General features: G+C 37.0%; 2 protein-coding genes and 1 long non-coding RNA gene across 6 annotated transcripts; 1 reads left to right on the top strand and 2 right to left on the bottom strand.

Moving 5' to 3' along the window:
* Window positions 1–3,605: 3,605 nt before the first annotated feature.
* Window positions 3,606–10,555, bottom strand: LOC125657082 (uncharacterized). 2 transcript variants are annotated; one of them, XM_048887716.2, is made up of 2 exons: window positions 7,952–10,555; window positions 3,606–6,010 (listed from the first exon to the last, which is right to left on the bottom strand). In XM_048887716.2, exon 2 carries the CDS (start codon window positions 5,966–5,968, stop codon window positions 4,274–4,276), a length of 1,695 nt encoding a protein of 564 aa, XP_048743673.2. In that variant the 5' UTR covers window positions 5,969–6,010; window positions 7,952–10,555; the 3' UTR covers window positions 3,606–4,273. The 2 variants fall into 2 exon arrangements, with proteins under 2 accessions (XP_048743673.2, XP_048743674.2); XM_048887717.2 differs by having other exon boundaries at window positions 8,008–10,555.
* A 1,348-nt stretch (window positions 10,556–11,903) lies between these two features.
* LOC125653750 (protein DD3-3-like) lies at window positions 11,904–27,560 on the bottom strand. Of its 3 annotated transcripts, none has more exons than XM_048883341.2 (14): window positions 27,334–27,560; window positions 27,194–27,229; window positions 26,623–26,773; window positions 24,871–24,951; window positions 18,843–19,014; window positions 18,027–18,209; window positions 17,395–17,587; window positions 16,618–16,781; window positions 15,604–15,751; window positions 15,364–15,468; window positions 14,969–15,025; window positions 14,461–14,834; window positions 13,903–14,074; window positions 11,904–13,018 (listed from the first exon to the last, which is right to left on the bottom strand). In XM_048883341.2, the coding sequence occupies exons 3-14, from the start codon at window positions 26,770–26,772 to the stop codon at window positions 12,811–12,813; spliced, it is 2,007 nt and encodes a 668-aa protein (XP_048739298.1). In that variant the 5' UTR covers window position 26,773; window positions 27,194–27,229; window positions 27,334–27,560; the 3' UTR covers window positions 11,904–12,810. The 3 variants fall into 3 exon arrangements, with proteins under 3 accessions (XP_048739298.1, XP_048739299.1, XP_048739300.1); XM_048883342.2 differs by having other exon boundaries at window positions 27,338–27,490; XM_048883343.2 differs by lacking the exon at window positions 18,027–18,209 and having other exon boundaries at window positions 27,334–27,488.
* LOC130047621 (uncharacterized) lies at window positions 19,261–22,018 on the top strand. Its single transcript, XR_008796450.1, has 2 exons — window positions 19,261–20,298; window positions 21,241–22,018. It is a non-coding gene; the product is annotated as an uncharacterized LOC130047621 (long non-coding RNA).
* Window positions 27,561–27,563: the final 3 nt, after the last annotated feature.

The raw sequence follows: 27,563 nt of genomic DNA, 5'->3' as shown, positions 1-27,563 counted from the left end.
TTATGTCGATGCTCCCTTAGCCCACTATTCCAATACTAAATTGCGATACCAACCTTCTTGTGTCTCGTTTTCTATGTACAAATGTAACAATGTATGTATTTCATCAATCGTTTCTTTGATAAAGCAATATACAGTTATTGACTGCGTCCGAGGACAATAGCTGTTTTGTTTGACCCGAGAATGGACCTATTGCCCGAAGCCGTAGACTGAGGGCAACATATTCGTTCGAAGGTCAAACATAACAGCTGTTGTCCGAGGACCCACTCTATAACTGTTTCGTTCTATAACTGTTTCGTTATACACTTTCATTTTTTAAGGTTGTTTTACTTCATGCATATGGGTTTTTGGTTTTTACTTTTAACTTTTAACGGGACTGTGTGTGATTACCTACATTTCCATGACTTGTTCAGAAGAAAATATACCCAATATCCTAATTAATAATCATATTTTTCATGTTTCTGCTATATCTTTCATGAAAGGTGAAGAAAACGAACAGTGATCAATCTCATAACTCCTATAAGCAATAGAAAATAGATAAAGGCATCTCACGGCGGCCTGTTACACCCGTCGTGAGCCCTATATCCTGATAAATTCTGTATTTCATCATCAAATCAGTGGACATTGCCATTACCTAAACAAAGCAGTACGGTAGACCAAGAACCACGTGATTTACATAGCCAACAGAAATAGGGGAGACTATTGCCCGATCAGCAGTTTGTAAACTGTTAACCGGTCTATAGACCACGAGTGTGAGAGTTGGTTTAACAGCCTAAATGTTGATTCTAGGTTGCATTATTTTTGCATGGAAAACAAATTAAGGTGTATAACAAACACTTCTAAAGACAATCACAGGTCTTAACTGTTTTGTGACGTCACAATGCCAGACTAACAGTCACGTTCATTTAGATGTTGCATCAAGTTGGTTATTTCTGACACGTCATTCTCACTATTCTGGTTCACTCATTACTTACACAGCGTTTTGGCGTTGGCGCAGTTGGCCTTTATAGAAGTAGACTGTACGAAACATCTCGAGTATTTATGCAAAAATCAAGATGGGATAATGAGCGGAGAGGAAAGGTGGTCATTGTATCGATGTTTCTGTGGCGTCACAATACATGTATAGAAGTAATCACACGATGTTTCCTTGATATCTAAGTTTGTGTCAGGCCTAGAAATAATATTACAATTTCTATATAAGGTGTTTCCTTTATTACATATAATTGTGAGGTCCATGGAGAGTGTATGTGAAATTTCCATATAAAATCTTTGGTCTTTGGTGATCAGGTCTTCCAACAGTCTGTTGGAATTCCCATGGGCACGAATTTTGCTCCTTTGTTAGCTGACCTGTTTCTATATTCATATGAAGCAGAATTTATTCAAAAACTTCTACGTGAGAAGAAAAAATCTCTCGCTGTGGCCTTCAATTCGACATTTAGATATATCGATGACGTTTTGTCTATTAACAATAATAGCTTTCATTCATATGTCGATTTTATATATCCCTGTGAGCTCGAAATAAAGGACACCAGAGAGTCGTCCACTTCTGCTTCATACTTAGATATTTTAATGAAAGTAGACATTAACGGCAAACTGACAACTCAACTGTATGACGAACGGGATGATTTCAGCTTCTTCATCGTCAACTTCCCATATTTATGTAGCAATATTCCATTATCACCTGCATATGGTGTTTATATATCTCAACTGATTCGATATGCAAGAGCTTATTCTGCTTATAGTCAGTTTTTAAATCGAAGTAAGCTACTGACAAACAAGTTGATGGTACAGGAGTTTCAACAGTTTCGATTGAAGTCAGCATTTCGCAAATTCTATGGTTGTTTTAACGATCTAGTTCGTCAATACAACCTCGCATTGGGTCAAATGCTGTCTGACGTGTTTCATATCGATTGTTAAGCCGTTCTTGCCACACAGATTTTGACTGCGGATAACTCCGTTTACCTGATCAGGATGTGGGGCTCACGGCGCGTGTGACCGGTCGACAGGGGATGCTTACTCCTCCTAGACACCTGATCCCACCTCTGGTGTGTCCAGGGGTCCGTGTTTGCCCAACTATCTATTTTGTATTGCTTATAGGAGTTATGAGATTGATCACTGTTCGTTATCTTCATCTTGCATCCAATTCATTGTGAGGCTCATGGAGTGTGCGGGTGGGTGGGTGGGTGGGTGGGTGTGTGATTTCCTTAAGTAACAGTACTTCGCATGTCACTTGTACATACCAAATCTCCGCAAAATATTTTAGCCTCGAAAATCCTTGATTTGTTAGAATTATAGAATTTGTATTTAATATGATGCATGAATTCGTAAATCTGGGAAAGTATATAATGTTTAATAGATAAGCCTACTGAAAGTTACGTGATTGATAAAAGAAATCAAATGTACAATTCAAATTACTTGTCTTTTAGGTACTAAACTGTGTTAAAAGGAAAATAAAATATGAAAAATTACAATGACATCAATGTTGGAGTCTGTCGTTCTCGATGTGTGAAGAATTCGGCTGTCAAATTTAAAATAAGGTACATAATGTATCCGTTGTTGCTATCTAAATAAATCTGCATCTTGCAAAAATCTTTTCATTCTACTTTTCCAACGCTATATTTTCAGGTTCTATTCTACTTTTGCTATATTTTGATCTTTACGACAGGTTGTCAAATAATTAAAAACCCTCATCATTCTAAAGGGCAGCTCTCCAATCCAAAGATTTTCATTTTCATCTAAATGAAGTCCAGCTGATACCAGTACAAATGTGAAATATCAGAATCCTGGACCTAGTTATAATTACGACACCCTTGGAACTACCATTGACAACAGAGGTATCTCCTTTGAGGTTCTCAGTGATAGAGTGTAGTCTTAGACACCACCCTCCGCTTTTCATCAAACTGTATCTTCTGTTTCGGTTTCGCTTTCACCATTTTTCACATTTCGCAAATACTATGGTCGTTATAATTACCTTATTTGCAAATCAACCTGTCGTTAGGTCGAATGTTGTCTGTGTTTCATATCAATTGTTACGCCGTTCTTTAACTACGGATTACTCAGTTTACCTGATCAAGATAGAGAGTTCACGGTTGATGTGACCAGTCAACGAAGGGTGGAAAGGTGAAAATAACTAACAGTGATCAATTTCATAAGCCCTATCAGGAAACCAACATTAAGAGAAGGGCAAATCCCTGAACATACCAGAGGTGGAATCAGCTGTCTAGGAGGAGTAAGCATCCCTGTCAACCGGTTGACACCCGTCGTGAGCCCTAAATCTCGATCGGGTAAACGGAGTAACCCGTTGTCGAAATCTGTTTAAAGAACGGTCTGAATTGGTATGGTTGGTTGGTTGGTTGTGTACTGTTCGAGAATTTTTTCACTCATATGGAGATTGCCGGTGAAGGGCTACAAAATTTAGGCCTATGCTCAGGACTTACGGCTTCTAACCTGAGATGGATCTTTATTGTACCACACCTGTTGTGACACAAAACCTCGTTTTTTTTGCAGTCTCGTCAAAAGGGCCATCCCATTTAGTTTTCTCTTACAACAAGCAATGGGTATCGAGGACCTATTATAACCCGGATCCATATGAAAGAAGTCAAACACCATTTGATCCAATGACAGGTTTTATTGGTAAATAAGATCGATATAACGACCTTAAAATTTGAAATGCTGACTTTTCTGTAACATCAACGTATTTGTCAGTAGCATGTCTCGATTTAAAAACTGACCATACGCACAGGAAACTCTTGTTCACGTATCGAATCAGTTGAGAGACATAAACATTATATACAGGTGATAAAGGAATATTGCTATATAAGTATTGATGATGACTGTTGGTGATGGTACAGTCACTCTCAGGTTTAACAATCCACGCGTTCTACCGCCTGAGGTGTCACGGCGATCCCGGTGGTTCTGGAGAAATGTTAAATACACGTATGGTACAGTTTTATATACAACAAATTCAAAATATCTAGCTTATCATCTCCTAAGAATCTGGACCGAAAATGAATTCTTTCGTTTCCCTTAAATAATTATCAACCACTAAAGTGCTGCAGTAACATACCTATGACAGGAAAGTAATTTTAATTTTTCTCAAACAGCTTTGCTGGTTCAACGACGAAATTTTGACATACTTGATAAACAATTCAAATCATCCTTACATTTGTAAGACGGTACTGTATTTCTTTTCAAAATAGCTATGTACTAAAGCAGTCACAAGGTACATCCACAACGTGGAAATGCAGTCATTAAACAAAGTAAAGGTAAATACTGTTTAATCGGCTTGGCTGCAGCAATTGCTTTCACTAAATTCGAGGTATTTGATAATTTTGACGTGTCCGGTGTGGAATTCGCTTACCCACAAATTTTCGTTATCGTCGATGCTGATTGCAGACGGGATGTTCAGTAAGGACCCAGCAATAGATCTGATGAATTGACCATCTCTGTCGATGATGTCCAGACAAGTATTCATCCGATCCCCTACAATGATCTGGCCGATACTATCTGTTGCCAGGCCACTTGGTTGGAAGGAATAAGTGCGAGTCTTTTGACTTCCATTATATCTAAATCTAAACAACCCGAACTTGGTGAGCACAACAAGCGACTGTGCACTAGAATCGATCACACATATATTTTCATTTGCGTTCTCAGCCAGTGATGATGGCTTCTTGAAAAGGTCCTGCTCTTTGTCATCGAACTGTATCTTTTGTCTGGCTTTGGACCCCACATAACGAACAACGCGGCCAAATTTGTGATCTTTAGAAATCATCCCCACAAGTAGGTGTCCAACCACTGTTGTCACACATAGAGAGGTAGGCATCCACTTGGTTAATTTGACGATGATTTTGGAACTTCCATCTTTGAAGGCGTTGACACTCAAACTTCCCACGTCACAGTAGATCAGTGAACCATCAGTGGATACAACCATGTCTTTGGGGGCGTAACCGTGGGTGACATGAACCGTTTCAAGCGACTTTCCATTGATGTCCATCCGTATGAGCGTGCCATGAGCGCTTCCACTCAACCATGCTTGATCGTTTCCGATGCAATGCACTCGTCGCAATTCTTCGTAAACACTCTGAAATGACCCTATAAGCTCAACTTCTGCTAAAAGTTCCTTCTCTTCTTTAATACTTGAGGCACTCTCAAGGCGTTGTCCTCGAGACTTCAGTTTTTGGACTGATGGTGATAGTTTCACAAACTGTTCACAAAATTTCTCATCAACATCAACAGGAGAAAAAGTAGGCGGAGTGATATCGGCAATCGGAGGAATCCTTCTGTATTGACCCTTTTCAAAAGGACACATCAGTATTTCGTCGATGTTGTTGGAGCCGCAGACGTGTTTGTACTTGGACAACAATGTCTCCACTGTTGACTTTGAACAAGAAATGCCATTCCTTTGCTCTTGTAGAACTTTAAAATCTCTCTCCTTCATCGCAAAAGTTTCTCCTTTTTTGCGATGGAAAAACTTTTGTATAGTTTCATGGAGAACTTCCTCTTCTGAAATGATCTTATTAAACACCGAGGAATAGTCATGAGACAGTTTGGACATCTTTGCATCGAGCACAGATTCCATTTTATCGTAATGTGGAATCACTGTATTCTGCAGAAAGCTTATTTCCTGTAACAAGAGTAACCGTCTGGCGACATAAATTTTCGTTATCTCATCAAGATGATGTTCTTTATGTTCTGATGTGGCCATACACTTGCTACATACGGGTTCATCGCAGTCACTGCAGTGTACGTCACATCGCTGACACGGGTGATGATGACATACCGGAAGTGTTGCGTCATGTTTCCGGTATTTGAATCCCGCCACGTCATGGTGTTTGGAGTGTTGAGATGACACGTGTTTACCGACACAGTCTCCACAGAGTCTGATATGACAGGATCCACAATGCATCAGGACAGATCTCTCCTCACACACATCACATGTTAAATTAGGGTGTACCAAGCCCGAATGCGCCATGTTCTTTTAAATATCTTTAATTGACATTCAGTACCGAGTTCTCTACAAACAAGATGTGAACAGCATAAAATCAAGTTCTTATATTATAGTTTTGAGGAAAGCTACATTGACAGAAATGCATGCAAATTAGATTGTCGTGTCTATATTTTAGCAGCGTCACAACTATTTGAATATCGCTCAATATGATTGTTTCAGTCAGCCTGATAAGGAACTATAAAACACAATTACATGTGCAATAAATTCTATAAAAATGGGTTATTTCGTGTTGATTACCGAGCATGCGTGATTACGTGTACTTGAAATCACCGGCATTAGCTATATATTGAAGGAGCGGATCCGGAACACTTTCAACGGATATAGAGGTTGCGAGTCAAGGTGATTCCTTCTCCACTCCATAATGGGTGGTTACATACCTCTAAATGGTTAGTTACAGACCTCTAAATGAGTGGTTACAGACCTCTAAATGCGTGTTTACAGACCTCTAAATGGGTGGTTACAGACTTCTAAATGTATGGTTACAGACCTCTAAATGGATGGTTACAGACCTCTAAATGGTGGTTACAGACCTCTAAATGGGTGGTTACAGACCTCTAAATGGATGGTTACAGACCTCTAAATGGTGGTTACGGACCTCTAAATGGGTGGTTACGGACCTCTAAATGGGTGGTTACAGACCTCTAAATGTATGGTTACAGACTTCTAAATGGTGGTTACAGACCTCTAAATGGTGGTTACAGACCTCTAAATGGATGGTTATAGACCTCTAAATGGGTGGTTACAGACCTCTAAATGGATGGTTATATACCTCTAAATGGATGGTTACAGACCTCTAAATGGATGGTTACAGACCTCTAAATGGTGGTTACAGACCTCTAAATGCGTGTTTACAGACCTCTAAATGGGTGGTTACAGACTTCTAAATGTATGGTTACAGACCTCTAAATGTATGGTTACAGACTTCTAAATGGTGGTTACAGACCTCTAAATGGGTGGTTACAGTGGTTACAGACCTCTAAATGTATGGTTACAGACTTCTAAATGGTGGTTACAGACCTCTAAATGGTGGTTACAGACCTCTAAATGGGTGGTTACAGACCTCTAAATGGATGGTTATAGACCTCTAAATGGGTGGTTACAGACCTCTAAATGGATGGTTATATACCTCTAAATGGATGGTTACAGACCTCTAAATGGATGGTTATAGACCTCTAAATGGGTGGTTACAGACCTCTAAATGGATGGTTACAGTGGTTACAGACCTCTAAATGGATGGTTACAGACCTCTAAATGGGTGGTTACAGACTTCTAAATGGGTGGTTACAGACCTCTAAATGGGTGGTTACAGACTTCTAAATGGGTGGTTACAGACTTCTAAATGGATGGTTACGGACCTCTAAATGGGTGGTTACAGACCTTTAAATGGGTGGTTACAGACCTCTAAATGGATGGTTACAGACCTCTAAATGGATGGCTACAGACCTCTAAATGACATGCACTCATCTCGCTGATAGTTTCCAATAAAAACGGGATTGGGGGGGGGGGGCAATTGGCCAACCTCGGCTGATTCCGGAACCCGATACGAATAATCCGAGGTTGGCCGAGAAGGGCCCAGGGTATAACCCTCCTTTCAATTGCACCACAGTTCTTAACATGAACGATGCCAAAACTTAGCTATGATTATTATTTACTTTATCGAATATTAGACATTCGGAGGATATGGGCGGTGGAAAGGGTTAAAAAGCCGTTAATGCAAGACAAAGAATTTTAAAATTATCAAAAATATACTGTAATACAAACCAAACCAGCTTAGGATAAGATCAACAGACTCCCTTGCAAAACCAACGTTCACCGATACATTGTTATGCATGTCTCTGACCGCCCATATATACATGTATATAGCATTATCAAATATCGTAAATTAACTAAAGAATCTTAAAAATAAACATGTTCAATCAAATTTACAAAGAATGCAGCTCATCTTACCCGCAGCAGCATCTCTGTTTCCACGAATGCGCGCTGAGATTTGCAAAATTACTTACATGTGTCATCGCAATGCATAAATATCACAGCACGGTCGTAAATGTCCATCTTCATTGTTTCCCTGACTTTATCCACGAGTCTAGCACATCCAGTTAAATGGATCAAAATGGAGACCCGATTCAATTAAAGAGGAGACCGATCGATTGAAATTCTGCGAAGGCATCGTTATAAACACTAGAAATATTTCATGAGCGCGAATGTCCTTGAGATTCAGGGAAAAACCCATACTTTTGTACTTTTCCAAAACTGTGTTTACATCTGTTTCCTTGGGGTTATCGCTTTAGAGAGCGTGTGCGGTTTTAGGACGACTCCCCGTGTGCTCTGTAAATCTGGCATCGTTCCATCGTAAGTTCGTTCTCCGGGGTATCGGATTTATTCTACTGGTTGTAATGACAATATTTAATGCATGATTAAATTACTGACTCTACTTTAGATTCATCGGGACAAAGGGATCCTATTCTTTTTTGTTACTACTAACTCGCATTAGTTGCTCGCAGTCATTTAAAATCTGTTAGACTTCTCCAGAGGATTAGGGGACGAAAAGCGATCCCAGTCATATTAGTATGGGCAAATCTTGCGGTTTTACATTTTGTACAAGGTTCTTCTTAATATCATTCCTAATGATAAACATTCATAAAAGACATTCACATAGTTCATCATGCCAGTTAATTTGATAATTTTCTAAAGAATTTATAGTAACTGAAAGCAATTCAAAGGTACTGTATTTACCACAATCAGGATATTTTTGTAACGAAAAAAAAAATATTATATACCTGTATATAGGTAGGAGATTTGATTCCGTAGGTCGTGAGTTCAACCCCGGGTAGGTGCGGAAGTAGGTATCCATATAATAGTGAATGCTTTATATTAAAACGTTTCTTGACTTAGAGCAGTCTTGTATATTTAGGGGAACATTGTGATTTATTTGATAAGGTTGAGTTTACGTTTCCAGTTCTTTATAAATTGTAATGATAGACATTTCCATGTGAACAATGTGCGAATGAATCTTAATGAACAAAGGTGTAGTACTTCTATTTAACAGAAATGATGGGAGAATATAAATATTAAAAATAAATTTCATTTTTGAAAACACATGAGGGCATAAACTGTGACGCTTCACGCCCCCATACTTTTTAATGGAGGAGTAACGTGCTGTTGTATGCCAGCGTATTAAAGTAACGTGCTGTTGTATGTCAGCGTATTAAAGTAACGTGCTGTTGTATGCCAGCGTATTAAAGTAACGTGCTGTTGTATGCCAGCGTATTAAAGTAACGTGCTGTTGTATGCCAGCGTATTAAAGTAACGTGCTGTTGTATGCCAGCGTATTAAAGTAACGTGCTGTTGTATGCCAGCGTATTAAAGTAACGTGCTGTTGTATGTCAGCGTATTAAAGTAACGTGCTGTTGTATGCCAGCGTATTAAAGTAACGTGCTGTTGTATGCCAGCGTATTAAAGTAACGTGCTGTTGTATGCCAGCGTATTAAAGTAACGTGCTGTTGTATGCCAGCGTATTAAAGTAACGTGCTGTTGTATGCCAGCGTATTAAAGTAACGTGCTGTTGTATGCCAGCGTATTAAAGCGCAGTTCGCCCAAAATAATTTGTGGTACCAGTGGAGGAGCAAGCAAATTTAGATGTCACAGTATACGTTTTAGAATCTTTCAAAACTTATATTTTTAATTTGAAAATCAGGCCAGGAGGTTATAAAACTCTTTTGAGCACGTTTTATACTCAAACTCCGTGCTCTAAATTGTACTCAACTCGAAAGTGAAGGTTGTAAAACTGTTATAAAATTATTCTCATACACAAATGGAGTACATGCTACAGATTTTTAAAGTATGCTTCGGAGCTTGCCCAGAGTTGTACTCAAAACAAACATGGCTGAGTTTGAGTATGAGTGTGGTAAAAGTTTTATAACCTCCAGATCTGGTGAAACAAAACGTGTTTCCCTTTAATGTAGGGATTTTATATTGAACCAAACTGTTTTCACGTCAAAAAATATGAACTGTAAATGTGGACAATTTCTTTAATTTACATATAAATTGGAAATGTTGTATTGACAGGAGATGTCGGATTTCAAAGACCCACAACTTTCACTTATGTTGAGCGATTTGCCAGGGAACAATGTAGCTGTCTATTTTAACCACTCGGGCACGTCATGGCCTGGCGGTCGAACCTGAAACTATTGCTTACCAGTCAAGCGTTATTGAAAGAAAGGAAGGGCATTGTGTCTTAAAATACATTATAGGATATGTGTTACTCAACCATAATTACTAAGTTTGATCTCTCAAGATACTGAGCAGACATTTTGAAATAGCCAGTCATTTGAGTTATGACCTTTGACCTTGAGACTTTAAAACTAGTGGGGGTCATCTACTCTGTGCCAGGTTTGCTGTCAATCAAGCAAAGGGTTCTCAAGAGACTGAGCAGACAACATCTTATGTCCATAGCTTGACCATTGACCTTGTGACTTCAAAATCAATAGCAGTCATCTACTCTTTAAGTAGAACTAGTGTACCAAGTTCGAATTCTGTAAAAAAAAAAAAAAAAAAAAGGGGGGGTTCTCAAGATATTGACCACACATTATCTTACTATGTCCAGTTTGACCCTTGGCCTTGTGATGTGAAAATCAATAAGAGCCATCTACTCTCTATGAGCAACCACTGTACCAAGTTTGATAATTGTCAAGCAAAGGATTTTTTTTATATTGAGCAGACAAGACTTGGTTGTATAACAGATACTTCAATATAACCGACTCCAATATAAGTGGGGTGGACTGTACATGTATTGTTTGGTTGTATAACAGATACTTCAATATAACCGACTTCAATATAAGTGTGGTGGACTGTACATGTATTGTTTAACATCCTGCATGGGAATTTTTCATCCATGATTATGGAAACTCACCAATGCCGGTGAAGGGCTGTAGAATTTAGGCCTATGCTTGACACTTATGGCCTTTCAGCATGAAGGGATCTTTATCGTACCACACCAGCTGTGACACGGGCCCTCTGTTTTGGGGGTATCATCCGAAGGACTGCCCCATTTAGTTGCTTCTCCCGACAAACATAGGGCACCGAGGACCTATTCTAATCCGGATCAAGGAAGACAAGACATGGTTTACAGACTGATACACTGACCCTTGACCTTGTGATCTTAAAATCAATTGGGGTCATCTAGGGAGAACCACTGTACCAGGTTTGATAATCATCAAGTGGAGGATACTTTAGATATTGAGCGGACAAGACTTCTACACACCAAAGACAGGAGCACACAATACGCCCCCAAAGGAGGCATAAAAGTCTTTAAATATCTTCTTCACAAGACAAGCAGGGTTATGGTTAATCAAATAAAAATGCATTTATTCTCAGGTAGAGCAGATTTCAGTTTGTTCAAATCATGGCCCCAGGGGGTAGGGTGAGGCCAAAAGGATTTAAGTCTTACATGGGAATATACAGGAAAAATCATTAATGAAGCATTGTACAAAATTTCAAGGCTATCTGATAAGCCATATACCTGTAGGAGGGGGAGTGTTCACAAGCTGTTTTACACCCTTCACCCCACTTAGATCAACAATATTTTAAAGGAAAATAGCTGGATCCTCCTGTCCCAACAATATGCACATTTACAAATGGCAATGAAGCATTGTACAAAGTTTCAAATCTATCAGATAAGCCATACTGGAGGAGAAGCGTTCCCAAGATTTTGTGACAGACAGACGGACAGAAAGAACAAAAACAATATGTCTCCCCTGGAAGATGGGAGACATAATTAGTATATATGTAGTATTGCAAAATCCCACAATCATTCCCCAATAGACAAACATTTCCACGTCTAGTATTTTTCCTTAAAAAAAAACTACCCCTCCCATCCAAAAAAACCCCAGAACAACATCTATTAAGTTTTTTCAAGTAGTTTTTATTTGAATATTAAATAATTCAATACAAATAATATATAATAATATTTGATACAAATGATTTGCAATAAGATTCAATACAAATGATTTACGATAACATTGGATACAAATAATTTACGATAACGTAGTCCTGATCCAGCAGGATAGTGTTTTAACACAGCGCTTAGTCTTTGTAGAGCCATGGAATTATGCAAGATAAACAAACAATAACAGTTTAACAAAATCGTTATCAAAATGGAAAATGACACACACATCAAATTTACATCCTCTGACACACACATCAAATTTACATCCTCACACAATAATGCTTTCTTTCCGATTCTAAAACAAAAATTTAGTGAAGTGTGATCGTGATGGAAGAGGACGATTTCATACACTGAGTAGCGGACAAATATTGCACAAAACGTAAAATTCCACACATACAAACCGAATGAATGAAGAGTAGCCGTGATCTCGATAAACATATAAAAATGAATGCATATGAAACAGAAATGAAACTTTCGTAAGTGTTCTTTTTTCAATCTTTTAATTGCCAGTCCTTCAAATTCAACCTTTTTATATAATAAAAAAAACCCTGAATGAGCAGAATATCAGTTGCTATGCATCCTTAATAACATTTTGATGATCTGAATCATGATAGCATATTGTCTCAAGAAATATGTGTGGATGGGAAAACTTATCACAAGTTCATGTGAGACCAAATTGCATGTAAATGCATCAAAAGGAATGTAAGACAGTTGTCCTGATTTTTGGTGTAAAGCAAAAATAGAAAATAAATATCATTCAGAAATTTTCTCTTTGAGCATCTTTGGATTAATATGGCAATAATGATACGTGTTGTATGATATATAATCTCATATGGTTTAAAACAATACAAGGGAGGTAACCCTACACTACGATGAGTGTAGACTTCTGACTTCTGTTGGAGAAGTTATTGTTCCTGGTTGATGCGTAGTGGTAGGTTCCCCTTCTAAACTTCAGGACGGCCCCGGTGAAGGAGGCGGGGGCATTGTTTAGCAAATTGTTCATTTTCGTCTTGGTTTCCACTATATAATCATTGTGTGTGGTCTCCGGACAATCAACTTTCTTCACACATCTGTATAAAAGACACAGGATATTAATTTATAATACACCAGTACAATAAGTAGTAATTAAATGAACGTAAAGTACTGAAGCTCTGTATAAAAGACACAGGATATTAATTTATAATCCATCGGTATACATTATCAGTAGTAATTGAATGAATGTAAAGTACTGAAGCTCTGTATAAAAGACACAGGATATTAATTCATAATCCATCGGTATACATTATCAGTAGTAATTGAATGAATGTAAAGTATCGACGGTCTGTATAAAAGACACGGGATATTAATTTAGAATATATCGGTATACATTATCAGTAGTAATCGAATGAACGTAAAGTACTGAAGGTCTGTATAAAAGACACAGGATATTAATTTAGAATATATCGGTATACATTATCACTAAGTAGTAATCAAATGAACGTAAAGTATCGAAGGTCTTATTAATTGTTGAATTTTTAAATCTCAGGGAGTCCAATTTTTATGGACTGACAAGACAAGACTTTTCAGTTTTGTTGGGTTTTAATTTTGTGAATGTGGTTTCTGTAAAGCCAAGACCATTCATACCCCTAAATACAGAATATAAAAATATAATTATTATGTATTCATAGATTATATGTAAGATACATACTGTATACCACAAAATTTGTTCCAAGAAATGAATATACATGTATGTACATGATTGTGAAACCCAACAGAGATTGTTTTCACTTGCATGAAAGTGAGGAAATGTTTTGTTTTCCCTAGCATGAAAGTGAGGAAATGTTTTGTTTTCCCTTGCATGAAAGTGAGGAAATGTTGACATCTTGAAGCTCTCTTTACTAAAACATAGACAAAGGTATTCGTTGTGCACATTGATTAAGAATGGACATATCTTACAGCAGACAAGTCAGGTTACCTGTAATAGCCAGCAGATGCCATAGAAACAGCTAGGTTTTCTGGGGAGATGTCAGTTTTGCCATGATAAATCCAGCGAATGTTTGCATTTGCCCACATGGTGGTCCTCTCAAAGGGCATAGGGAAATTATCGTTCAGGTCGGCAATCTGTACGATGTTACTTCTGTCTGTGCCTAGTAAAAGATAAAATCACCATCATGTCTATATAACAAATGTACAGAGTTCTACATTCTGTGAAGTGTCTGACAGACAAGGAAAGAAAAATTTAAACCTACACACAGTTACAATTTTCAGTTCCGGTGGTTGTCTCCCTTTAATTAGGAGAAGATCAGACTTTTATTTCCGAGATTATTTTTATCTGCTTAAGACGATCAGCACCGAGGTACATTATTATGTCTCAGGCATGAATATAAAGTACTCGAAACAACAACAACCGTGTAAAAAGACACTGGAGATCATGTTCCCAAAATAAAGTTTTGCTGACCAACAGCAGAATTTCCATTGGACATTATCTCACAGTCGATATATCTGTGTAATGCTAATTTTTAAGGTCACTCACCTCCCTGACCTTGACCTTCATCCCCGGCCTGACCATCACCCCCATTTCCACCATTATTGTGGGAGTTTGAGCCGGTCCACTGTATGTGTACAGAGTCAGTCTCAGACAGACGCAGATTGTTAGGGATGAAATCGTACTCCACTGCAGGGTACACCTGCACTATGTTTCCCCGCTTTCCTCGGACATTGATGTTATAAATGTTGTCTGATTTGATGGCAGTAGGGCGAGTTAGAAGCTTGAAGACGTGACTACGGTCCTGGAATATACGTCCTGTCTGGTCAGTGTTGATGTTTAATCGAAGGGCAGATCGACCGCCGACGTCAACGTACGGATTTTGTTCAATAGGAGAAGCTATACCCTCTATTCCATTATTTCTGCAAGAAATATACTTCAGTTATTTCCTCCGCATTACTATGAAAATCTTAATATATTGATGCTTAAAACTGGAACTAAAATGTCTTTTCAATATCCTGATCTAAAGATCTGTAAATCTTTCCGTGGAACTTACAAATTTCTGGAGCTGTCGGTGGAATAAGGAGCATAGTCATCTGTAGAAATGTTGTACCTGTAAATATATTATTATACATGTAATGAAATGAACACCTGTAAATATATTATTATAGATGTAATGAAATGAACACCTGTAAGTGTAACTGATGTTATTTTACAGTAATGTGACCTTTCAACATTAAAAGTCACATGCTTGTGCATGTACATGTAACAGTATTTGATTATGAAGTCATGAATGTGTCAGAGAGAGAGAGTCCGTGAAACCCTAGAATGCTTTTCTGGAACTCTTTCACATTTTGAAGATTACCTCATTCTAAACACACATATTTGATTACCTCATTCTAAACACACATCGTTTAATTACCTCATTCTAAACACACATCATCAGATTACCTCATTCTAAACACACATCGTTTGTCCTTATTGGATGGGAAAAACGGCAGGGTCCACTGATAGCGATTGGCCTCTCCATTCACACCGTTACCAAGGTGATTTGATCTATGCAACATAAAGAAATACCTCAGTAATGTTAGGGACTCAAAACGGTTTTTCTTTCAAATCATCTTTAATTAGCTCGAGATTTAAGTGATCTGATGAACATCATCAATAGTTTTTGTGAGTACATCCTCCCACCTTGAGTAATCGGCCTGTCGACAGTCCAGCGGTGGGGCCTGCACCAGACACTCCTTTTTGTTGACGTCGGTGGCGTCGTATGGCACCGCCCAGACGAATCGGTTTCCACGTTCCGGTTGCGATGTACACTGAGACTCCGTAGTGTACTCTGAAAAACAAACATTGACAAATTCAGTCTAAATATCACACTTTATTCATATATTTGTTACAGAATACAGGCTTACAGAACCCTGGTATAGTAGGCTGCATGTCCCTTCATCACATGTCCTGTATCCTCCCATTCTTATACACACCCCATTCTTATACACATCCCATTCTTATAATCCCATTCTTATACACATCCCATTCTTATACACATCCCATTCTTATAATCCCATTCTTATAATCCCATTCTTATTCACATCCCATTCAAGATACCAATGTAGGTTTCAGTTCAATTCCTCTTCCATTATTTTGCATGAACAATTGTAATTATTGGATTTACACAATTCAGACTCCTAATTTATTTGGTTATTAGTTTTATGACAGTCTGCCCTTGATATCGTTAGCGTTAAAAACTAGTGGCACTGTACTGTAATGAATTTAAAACTGTTTGTGCGACATTAATATACTTAAAATTTAAGTTCACAGTATTTAGGTCTATGTATTGTAAATATTGAGCATTTCAATATTCTCAGATCAAATATGTAACAATAAACACAAAATAACATTTTGGCCTGAGGGCTGGTTTTGGTTAATATAGCATGAGACATGGATTTTGTCAGGTGCTGTTCTTTATGTTACACACCACTCAAAAAGTTAACAAGCAGGAAAAAATAATTTCAAATCAATTCAGTTTCCATCCTCCTCCTTTGGGACAAGTCAAGTCAACCAACAACAGTGAGACTTAGGAGACGATTTAAACTAAACCACACCGCAAACAATCTAATGGACAGGATGATGGAGTAAGAATTATAACTGCATTAATACTAATGATTAATTAGTTAATTAGTGTCAGATGCAGTATAAACTTACGAGGAGCTTTCTCGATGAAGCTGCTGAACTCCACCCACTGACCCCCGTTCTCCGTACATTTCTGTCTGTTGTTCCATCGAGACCAGTGCTTACGACTGCCGTCCCCGTATTCTTCAACGCACTCTCCGTACGCCTTCCTATTAAAACTACCCTCCTCAAACTGCCTGCAGTAAAGAGAAATGAGGGTTAATATTGGGCATAACACTTTTTGTGTCTCTGTTGGTATACTAAAGTTTTATTTTTCTTTCATTGCAAAATCGTATGTACATATAGGTATTAACTTTAAAAAGCTTATCAAATCTTAGAAGCATTCTTTACTGCCATAACAATTTCAAAATTCAACAACCTGAAGATCATATTTAGTTAGAAAAACTTTTATTGTTACAGAAAGCTTAAAAGATATCCCTTTTTACTTTTGCGAAATTTTCAAGATAAATCACCTCATTGCATATACCATATAACAGTATAATCTGTGATACCATATAACAGTATATTCTGTGATTAATTTGATCCGTAAATGGTAGTAAATTATACTCGATGTGTTTCCAATTTCTGTCCCTATACACATTTTGCGATTGCAATATTTGCAGATTTAACCTATTCACACAAAAAAAAAATGGACAACGTCTGCAGAAAATACCTGTTATATGGTAAATAGACATTTATTGATGAAGGATTTGAATGTTCAAAATATCGTGCCTTACTGACATAAAGTCTCGTGAATTATACGCGATTTATTAAATGTACACTATCCTCATCGTTTTCAGTGTCACGTACCCACAAAGAGTTGTGTTGTCTGTAAGAATGGCTATGTCTGTCCAAGGGGTGGGGTGCCAGTACGGGAAATAATCCCGCTCCTCCGGACACTCGTAACCATAGCGATTACCGTTGGGATTCTCACGAGTATAGATGGCGCTGCTAAATCCCAGTCCATTGTTGGTCTTCAGCTTCTGATCAGCAGTAAACAGACCTGCCAGGAAAGACATTCATTTCTTCTTAAATATTAGGAAATGTGAATAAAAGTTGCATCTCAGGAAATTCAAAATGATTGCATGGGTGGATAGTCAACCAATACATGTTCCCTGATGTCCTGAGCTGATACATAGAGCGCCCAGTGATGTACAGTGTTAACTCACATTTATAACAAGTCAATTACTTCAACATTTACAATAAGTCAGTTAATAATCAAAACCCCACAAAACTAAAAAACCCTCTTTTTTTTCATGAACTCTTTTGTTACAATATTTTTCATGAATGTTTATACAGGATTTGCATTACATTGTTTATACAGGATTTACATTACATTGTTTATACAGGATTTACATTACATTAAATGTGGAACATCCATCTGATTCTGATTAAATCTGAAAACTTTAGAAATGTTCTACCTGATGCAATCTGTTCCGTACCTTTATTTCTCTCTCTCAAGTAGCACTTATCATACCAGTCCCACGACTCCTGCAGCACGCGTTGAGTATTTATGTTGTTATTTTTCCTGTTCTGGGCGGTGTTCTTATTTTCCTGTAAGCTCTGGGCCCTGTTGTGGTTTGGGGTCTGTGTGGTGACACCATTTCTAAGAGTGTCTGCGGTACCTGAGAGCAATATTCCACACAGTGAGATCAAGTCTAGCAGTAACCTACCTACATATTACTGGTATCTTTGATTCCTACCTACATATTACTGGTATCTTTGATTCCTACCTACATATTACTGGTATCTTTGATTCCTACCTATATATTACTGGTATCTTTGATTCCTACCTACATATTACTGGTATCTTTGATTCCTACCTACATATTACTGGTATCTTTGATTCCTACCTACATATTACTGGTATCTTTGATTCCTACCTACATATTACTGGTATCTTTGATTCCTACCTATATATTACTGGTATCTGTTATTAACTTATAGCCAAGCATCACATAATGCAGATTAATTTTTTAAATGCACTTGATAGTTGCTATGGTAACCTATCTACATGTGACGGCACTTAAAAGTTGCTATGGTAACCTTAGCTACCAACAAGTGACAGCACTTGAAAGTTGCAATGGTAACCTACCAACAAGTGATGACACTTCAAAGTTGCTATAGTAACCTACTGTACCTACAGGTGATGACAATTGACAGTTGCTATGGTAACCTACCTACAGGTGTTGACAGTTGCTATGGTAACTTACCGTACCTACAGGTGATGACAATTGACAGTTGCTATGGTAACCTACCTACAGGTGATGACACGTCGTCCTGACACATGTATTGCAGCACCATGTGACAGTTCTGTTTCTGCGGGTCTGTACTCTCACTTCCCCCACAGCCGTGTTGATTGGTCCATTCTACGGCCAGGTAGGTCTTGTCTTTCACATCAGGAGTTGCTGATGCACTTTGAAAATATTGCTGTAAAAAGTACAAAAGCAGCTTCAGACAAAGTCAAATGAGAGACAACTCCTATGATGAGTGCAGTAATTTACTTGATAAAGTTTTATACTATCCATACTAAACAAGAGGCCCACAGGCCTTATCAGTCACCTGAATATTAGTGAAAAAGTATCGCTATCAAAAGATATGACTAATCTGGACTCATCCTAAAGTCATAACCCTGAGTTTTGATTGAAATTCACCATTTTTTTGTACATCCTTTTCTGCTATTCCTAAGTATGCATTTAGATTTTATAAGGTATCAGCAAACTTACACATAAATACTATATACTAAGTTTGACCCCACCCTGGAGTCAGAACCCTTACTCTGGGGATCATTAAATTTACAATTTTGGTAAAAGACTACCTGCTTTATCCATTTAGTTTCAATTTAGTATTAATAGCACTAAAGAAGATGTTATTTAAGTGTTTTACACATAAACACTATATACCAAGTTTGGCCCCACCCTGGGGTCAGAACCCCTACTCCGGGAATCATGCAATTTACAATTTTAGTAGAGGCCTTCCTGCTTTACATCACTATGCATTTAGTTTTTCTCAAACATGTGCAGTTCTAGAGAAGAAGATTTTTGAAAATTGGTCAATTTTGGGCAGTTTTTGCCCCGCCCCAAAGGCCCCAGGGGTGCAGGAATCCTGACATTAATAATTAAATTATGTCCCCTGGCCCAAAAGATGCTTCATACCTAATTTGAAAAGAATTGGAACAATAGTTATCAAGAAGTTAAATGTTCAATAGTTAATGTACAACAAAGGACAATAGACGCAGACCAATAGCACTGAGTGACTCATCTGACCTAAAATTGAAGTATACATAATGTCAAATGTTTTACTGTAAATAAGAGACTTGTCTGCATGTTAAGATTGTAGTATTCAATTTTCATTTTATGTTATTTATCTTAATCTTGCTTGACACGTCTAAATGTTTACTTATAAAGTACTTAGTTGTGTGAATTACTACCCGTACAGAAATTTACATAAAGACGTATGTATCATCATATTTATCATTATCATGCATGTAGAATTTAACGCATTTACATGTTTAAATCTTGTAATACGCAAATGACACGTGAGTCACACCATCGGGTGCGTCAGTGAGGAGAGGTACTTGATAACATTGCCGGTGTTTCACTAACTACAGCCATTTAGGCATACAGGATTGCATGCTTCCTGGATCTCATAATTGAAATTAACACAGCTTCCTTTCAGCTTCCTTTTAGCTGGACCCACTGAGGTCAAAAACCAGTGAGTATTTCAGTCTGTGTTAGCGGTATCAATCTGCATCCGTAAGATGACAAAAGCCTCTTTTATAATTTAATTAGAACTTTGAGTGCAAGCGTATTCATAAAGCAGTATCAGTTTGAGCGAATTTTAACTTGACAATTATTGATTGCGAATAAAACTGTCAACTCTTAGTTATTGCTATCTTTGAATTCGTGTGAAACATGCCATGAAATTTGCACTGTTAAATGTATTCATGAAGAGTGGACTTTGCCATTTAAATGACCAATTAAAAGCTGAGAACATTCCTCAGCCCTTATGACCACCTAATCCTTTGAGAATTTCCTCGTTTTCTTGTGACAATGAATTTAGGACAGTGAAAGCTTGCATGTTAACATGACAGGTGGCAATTATTTCCAATGTAGCCTTATAAAACAGCATCTTGTCACACAAAGTTTACACTTCAGCAGGATCTCAAATTGAATGTTAAGGGGGTAATCAAGATGCTAGAAATGAAATCCACAAAAGGTGTAAGTGGATGTCAATAATTCCCCACCACACCCCCATCAAATCTGTTTATACAATTCAGTGGATGTCAATAATTCCCCACCACACCCACCCCCATCAAATCTGGTTATACAATTCAGTGGATGTCAATAATTCCCCACCACACCCATCAAATCTGTTTATACAATTCAGTGGATGTCAATAATTCCCCACCACACCCACCCCATCAAATCTGTTTATACAATTCAGTGGATGTCAATAATTCCCCACCCCACCCACCCCCATCAAATCTGCTTATACAATTCATTCATAATGTGGATTAGTTTCAAACTGTACATCGACTTAAGGATAGAAGTTATTGAGATAAAGAAATTCAAAATTATCTAAATCAAATATAAGAATATCCATTCAACTTCTATTTAATATGAAGTTATTATTTGTTATCATCTTTCTTAACAGCAAATTACAATGACCATGTCTGCCATGAATATCGTCCTAACAAATGCAGAGAGAGTGTCTACAATGAATATCGTCCTAACAAATGCAGAGAGAGTGTCTACAATGAATATCGTCCTAACAAATGCAGAGAGAGTGTCTACAATGAATATCGTCCTAACAAATGCAAAGAGAGTGTCTGCCGATTTGCTGACTAAATCGGTTGATTATGCTCCTAAATATCACCACAGATCACACAGCCTCTTATCTAGATATTTATTCACCCCATGGAGCTTTTATCATGTTTACCTATAAAATTTGTGGAGGATGAGAATCACTTTTGAGTTAACACTACTTATCAATATATACAGTACTATTTACCTGAACTTTTACCACTTATATTACACAACCAGATAATATCGTTTGTTTGTGCATTGTTTTATGTTCTAACTAAGAATGTTTGACCCATGTAGAGACTTCGCCAATTTAAGGTGAAGAGCCACAAATTTTGATTTATGCACATTTTTACTGAAAATCAACCTCATTATATTCAATGGAAACAAATATTCTAAAGCTCAGTCACTCTCATTGAAAACAGGCATAATATCACAACTTAAGATTTAATCTGATCCAAATAATGAACTTGATGTCATTGGGATAGCAGGCCTCATAAAGGGCCCTGCTCTGAGACATTTCAAGGTCCATAACTCTTTCAAAAATACATCTTCACCACAGCCCAAACTTAATCTTGATTTGTAACCCATTGATATAAGGTGGGGTCCTAATAAATGACATACAAAACTAGAGATTGTTTTTATCGTGTCTCCCCAGCTCCCCAAACTGGAAGTGCTCCAAATGAAACCTCCTCCCCTTAATGGACTGCATGGTATGGAGAAGAAAGCAGGAACATAAACATTATGAACTGTGATAAGCTAGAAGGAGGAGAAGTGTTCACAAACTATTTTACACACTCCACCCCTCAGATCCACTATAACTTTAAGGAAAAACATTGGATCCTCCTTTCCTTACAATATGCACATCTGCAAATGGCATTGAAGTATTGTAGAAAGTTTCAAGTCTATTGGATAAGCCATATAGGAGGAGAAGCATTCACAGGCAATTTTACAATCATCCACCAATCTTAAATCCACTATATAGGAGGAGAAGCATTCACAACAAGATTTTGTGACAGACAGACGGAAAGACAAAGTACAAAAACAATACATTCTATACTGTGTGTACTGTGTGATATTTAACATTTTATACTGCCTGTACTGTGTGATATTTAACATTCTATACTGTGTGATATTCAACATTTTATACTGTGTGATATTCAACATTTTATTCTGTCTGTACTGAGTGATATTTAACATTCTATACTGTCTGTACTGTGTGATATTTAACATTCTATACTGTCTGTACTGTGTGATATTTAACATTCTATACTGTGTGATATTTAACATTTTATACTGTGTGATATTTAACATTCTATACTGTCTATACTGTGTGATATTTAACATTCTACGTTTGTGGTACACACCATTCTATACTGTGTGATATTTAACATTCTATACTGTGTGATATTTAACATTCTATACTGTGTGATATTTAACATTCTATACTGCCTGTACTGTGTGATATCTAACATTCTATACTGTGTGATATTTAACATTCTATACTGTGTGATATTTAACATTCTATACTGCCTGTACTGTGTGATATCTAACATTCTATACTGTACTGTGTGATATTTAACATTCTATACTGTACTGTGTGATATTTAACATTTTATACTGTACTGTGTGATATTTAACATTCTATACTGTACTGTGTGATATTTAACATTCTATACTGCATGTACTGTGTGATATTTAACATTCTATACTGTGTGATATTCAACATTTTATACTGTGTGATATTTAACATTCTATACTGTCTATACTGTGTGATATTTAACATTCTACGTTTGTGGTACACACCATTCTATACTGTGTGATATTTAACATTCTATACTGTGTGATATTTAACATTCTATACTGTGTGATATTTAACATTCTATACTGCCTGTACTGTGTGATATTTAACATTCTATACTGTGTGATATTTAACATTCTATACTGTGTGATATTTAACATTTTATACTGTGTGATATCTAACATTCTATACTGTACTGTGTGATATTTAACATTCTATACTGTACTGTGTGATATTTAACATTTTATACTGTACTGTGTGATATTTAACATTCTATACTGTACTGTGTGATATTTAACATTCTATACTGTACTGTGTGATATTTAACATTCTATACTGTACTGTGTGGTATTTAACATTCTATACTGCCTGTACTGTGTGATATCTAACATTCTATACTGTACTGTGTGATATTTAACATTTTATACTGTACAGTGTGATATTTAACATTCTATACTGTACTGTGTGATATTTAACATTCTATACTGTACTGTGTGATATTTAACATTCTATACTGTACTGTGAGGTATTTAACATTCTATACTGTACTGTGTGATATTTAACACTCTATACTGTACTGTGTGATATTTAACACTCTATACTGTACTGTGTGGTATTTAACACTCTATACTGTACTGAGTGATATTTAACACTCTATACTGTACTGTGTGATATTTAACATTCTATACTGTACTGTGTGATATTTAACACTCTATACTGTACTGAGTGATATTTAACACTCTATACTGTACTGTGTGATATTTAACATTCTATACTGTACTGTGTGATATTTAACACTCTATACTGTACTGAGTGATATTTAACACTCTATACTGTGTGATATTTAATATTCTGTACTGTGTGATATTTAACATTCTATACTGTGTGATATTTAACACTCTATACTGTACTGTGTGATATTTAACACTCTATACTGTACTGAGTGATATTTAACATTCTATACTGTCTGTACTGAGTGATATTTAACATTCTATACTGTGTGATATTTAACATTCTGCACTGTGTTATATTTAACATTCTATACTGTGTGATATTTAACATTCTGTACTGTGTGATATTTAACACTCTATACTGTACTGTGAGGTATTTAACATTCTATACTGTACTGTGTGATATTTAACATTCTATACTTACTGTGTGATATTTAACACTCTATACTGTACTGTGTGATATTTAACACTCTATACTGTACTGAGTGATATTTAACATTATATACTGTCTGTACTGAGTGATATTTAACATTCTATACTGTACTGTGTGATATTTAACATACTGTACTGTGTGATATTTAACATTCTATACTGTACTGTGTGATATTTAACATTCTATACTGTACTGTGTGATATTTAACATTCTATACTTACTGTGTGATATTTAACATTCTATACTGTGTGATATTTAACATTCTGTACTGTGTGATATTTAACACTCTATACTGTACTGTGTGATATTTAACACTCTATACTGTCTGTACTGAGTGATATTTAACACTCTATACTTACTGTGAGGTATTTAACATTCTATACTGTACTGTGTGATATTTAACATTTTATACTGTGTGATATTTAACACTCTATACTTACTGTGTGGTATTTAACATTCTATACTGTACTGTGTGATATTTAACATTCTATATTTGTGTATGTTTGTGGTACACACCATTCTATACTGCTTTCCTTCATCGTTCCCTGACTTGTCTTTGCCTTCATCTCCAACATTATATCCTCCTCTGTTGTTGTTCTGTAAATAGAATTTCAAGTTGAGTTAGATTTTCATTCTTAACTTACATTTTACACTTCTAAAAGCTGTCACAGTCTACAGATGCTGGGACAAATGATTATGTCACTTGAAATGTAAATGTATCATACTGCGAAATAACTTAAATTTGTGGCAACCAATTTTCCTGGATAGTTCCGATTTTACAGTTTGGCTGGAACATAATTTAGTGGATATATATGGTTAGTGACTGGATACTGTACATTGATACTGTGTACACATTTCCATGGTTACTGTACATTGATACTGTGAACACATTTCCATGGTTACTGTACATTGATACTGTGTACACATTTCCATGGTTACTGTACATTGATACTGTGTACACATTTCCATGGTTACTGTACATTGATACTGTGTACACATTTCCATGGTTACTGTACATTGATACTGTGTACACATTTCCATGGTTACTGTACATTGATACTGTGTACACATTTCCATGGTTACTGTACATTGATTCTGTGTACACATTTCATTGTGGTTTAAAATTCAATGTACTGGGGTTATACCCACAAAAATTGAGCTCCTATCAGATCTAATGATTCTACTGTAACCAGGCCTGGAGGTTATAAAACTTTTTTGGAGCACGTTTTCATATTCAAACTCTGTGTTCTAATCATACTCATACTGAAAAGGGAAGGTTATTAAAAAATTATAAAACCATTCTCATACTCAAATTGAGTACATGCTCAAGATTTTTCGAATATACTTCGGAGCATGCTCAGAGTTGTACTCAAAATAAACATGTCTGAGTTTGAGTATGAGTGCGGTAAAAGTTTTATAACCTCCAGGTCATGATAATTTCATTACTTAGCATGGGTATTGTTACGACCATTGTTTATTTGGCATGATTACTAGGTTTACTCCTTAATAGGGCTTAACAGCTGACTACACACCTGTAGACTGTGACAGCTGACTATACACACCTGTAGACTGTGACAGCTGACTATACACACCTGTAGACTGTGACAGCTGACTATACACACCTGTAGACTGTGACAGCTGACTATACACACCTGTAGACTGTGACAGCTGACTATACACACCTGTAGACTGAGAGCTGACTACACACACCTGTAGACTGTGACAGCTGACTATACACACCTGTAGACTGTGACAGCTGACTATAAACACCTGTAGACTGTGACAGCTGACACTACACACCTGTAGACTGTGACAGCTGACACTACACACCTGTAGACTGTGACAGCTGACTATATACACCTGTAGACTGTGACAGCTGACTATACACCTGTATACTGTGACAGCTGACTATACACACCTGTAGACTGTGACAGCTGACTATACACACCTGTAGACTGTGACAGCTGACTACACACCTGTAGACTGTGACAGCTGACTATACACACCTGTAGACTGTGACAGCTGACTATACACACCTGTAGACTGTGACAGCTGACTACACACCTGTAGACTGTGACAGCTGACTATACACACCTGTAGACTGAGAGCTGACTATACACACCTGTATACTGTGACAGCTGACTATATACACCTGTATACTGTGACAGCTGACTATATACACACCTGTAGACTGAGAGCTGACTATACACACCTGTAGACTGTGACAGCTGACTATACACCTGTAGACTGACAGCTGACTACACATACCTGAGAATCGAACACTCTGTTGGCATTAGCCCTCGTTGCGGTAGCTTCATTCAGTCTGTTGTTGCTGCCTCTTGGCATGTGTAGATACAAGTCTGCTCCGACCTGGTGGAGCAGTAACATGCAGGCACTGACTCTAACCACCCACATCATTCTAAAATTACAGATGATGAGATAGAGCCTTCAGAAAGTGTTAAGTCCTTGTTTAAAGACGGTCTTTCATGATAATTTTTTTTTGTCTTTAAAAATCCATATATCTTTAAACATTGAGAAAAGTTCTTTCCTTTTATACAAAGCTTCACTTTAAACGTTCTGTCCGAGTATATATTTTGGTTCGTTTTTCATCTAGGCCACAATGTTAAACAGTTTTCAAATCTAACATTCGATAGGCCTACATGCTACAATATAGATCTAGGCCTAGCAGGAATAAAAAATTGACTCGTGAGTTCTTTAACGTTTTATAGAATTTTTCACCCCATTTCGTTTTATTCTCTTGATCTAACCCGTGGATTCATGGGTCATTCATATCATATCAAAACCCAGAAAATAGCCTCCATCTGTAAAATTCTCTTACCTTGATTAATTCTCCTCCTCTCTATGTGAGCAACACCTGTTAAAATGTAAATAATATTCATTCGCGGTAAAATGAAAGTGGAGCTTAGGCAGTCCATTAATAAATAAAAGATAATTTATTTTATGTATGGACACACATACCTACCAAACCAAAACAATCAAATAGTCAAATTTGAAATGTAGGGTGAAGTATTTATAAACCGATCCTATCCAAACGTGATTTAAATTCGATACGAACTATATCAACGCGCGGAATATTTACGCAGAAGGATACTGTATGACCATGAGTCAGAAAATCACGTACATGTAAACTAACTACTGCTGTGCTTGTAAAAGTTACCTACGTCACAGGGTGTCCAGTTTCCCTAATT

This window comes from Ostrea edulis, chromosome 7 (genome assembly GCF_947568905.1).
Source record: "Ostrea edulis chromosome 7, xbOstEdul1.1, whole genome shotgun sequence".
Lineage (NCBI taxonomy): Eukaryota > Metazoa > Mollusca > Bivalvia > Ostreida > Ostreidae > Ostrea > Ostrea edulis.
The sequence above is the reverse complement of the archived record's forward strand: the minus strand, read 5'-3'. Positions and strand labels throughout refer to the sequence as shown.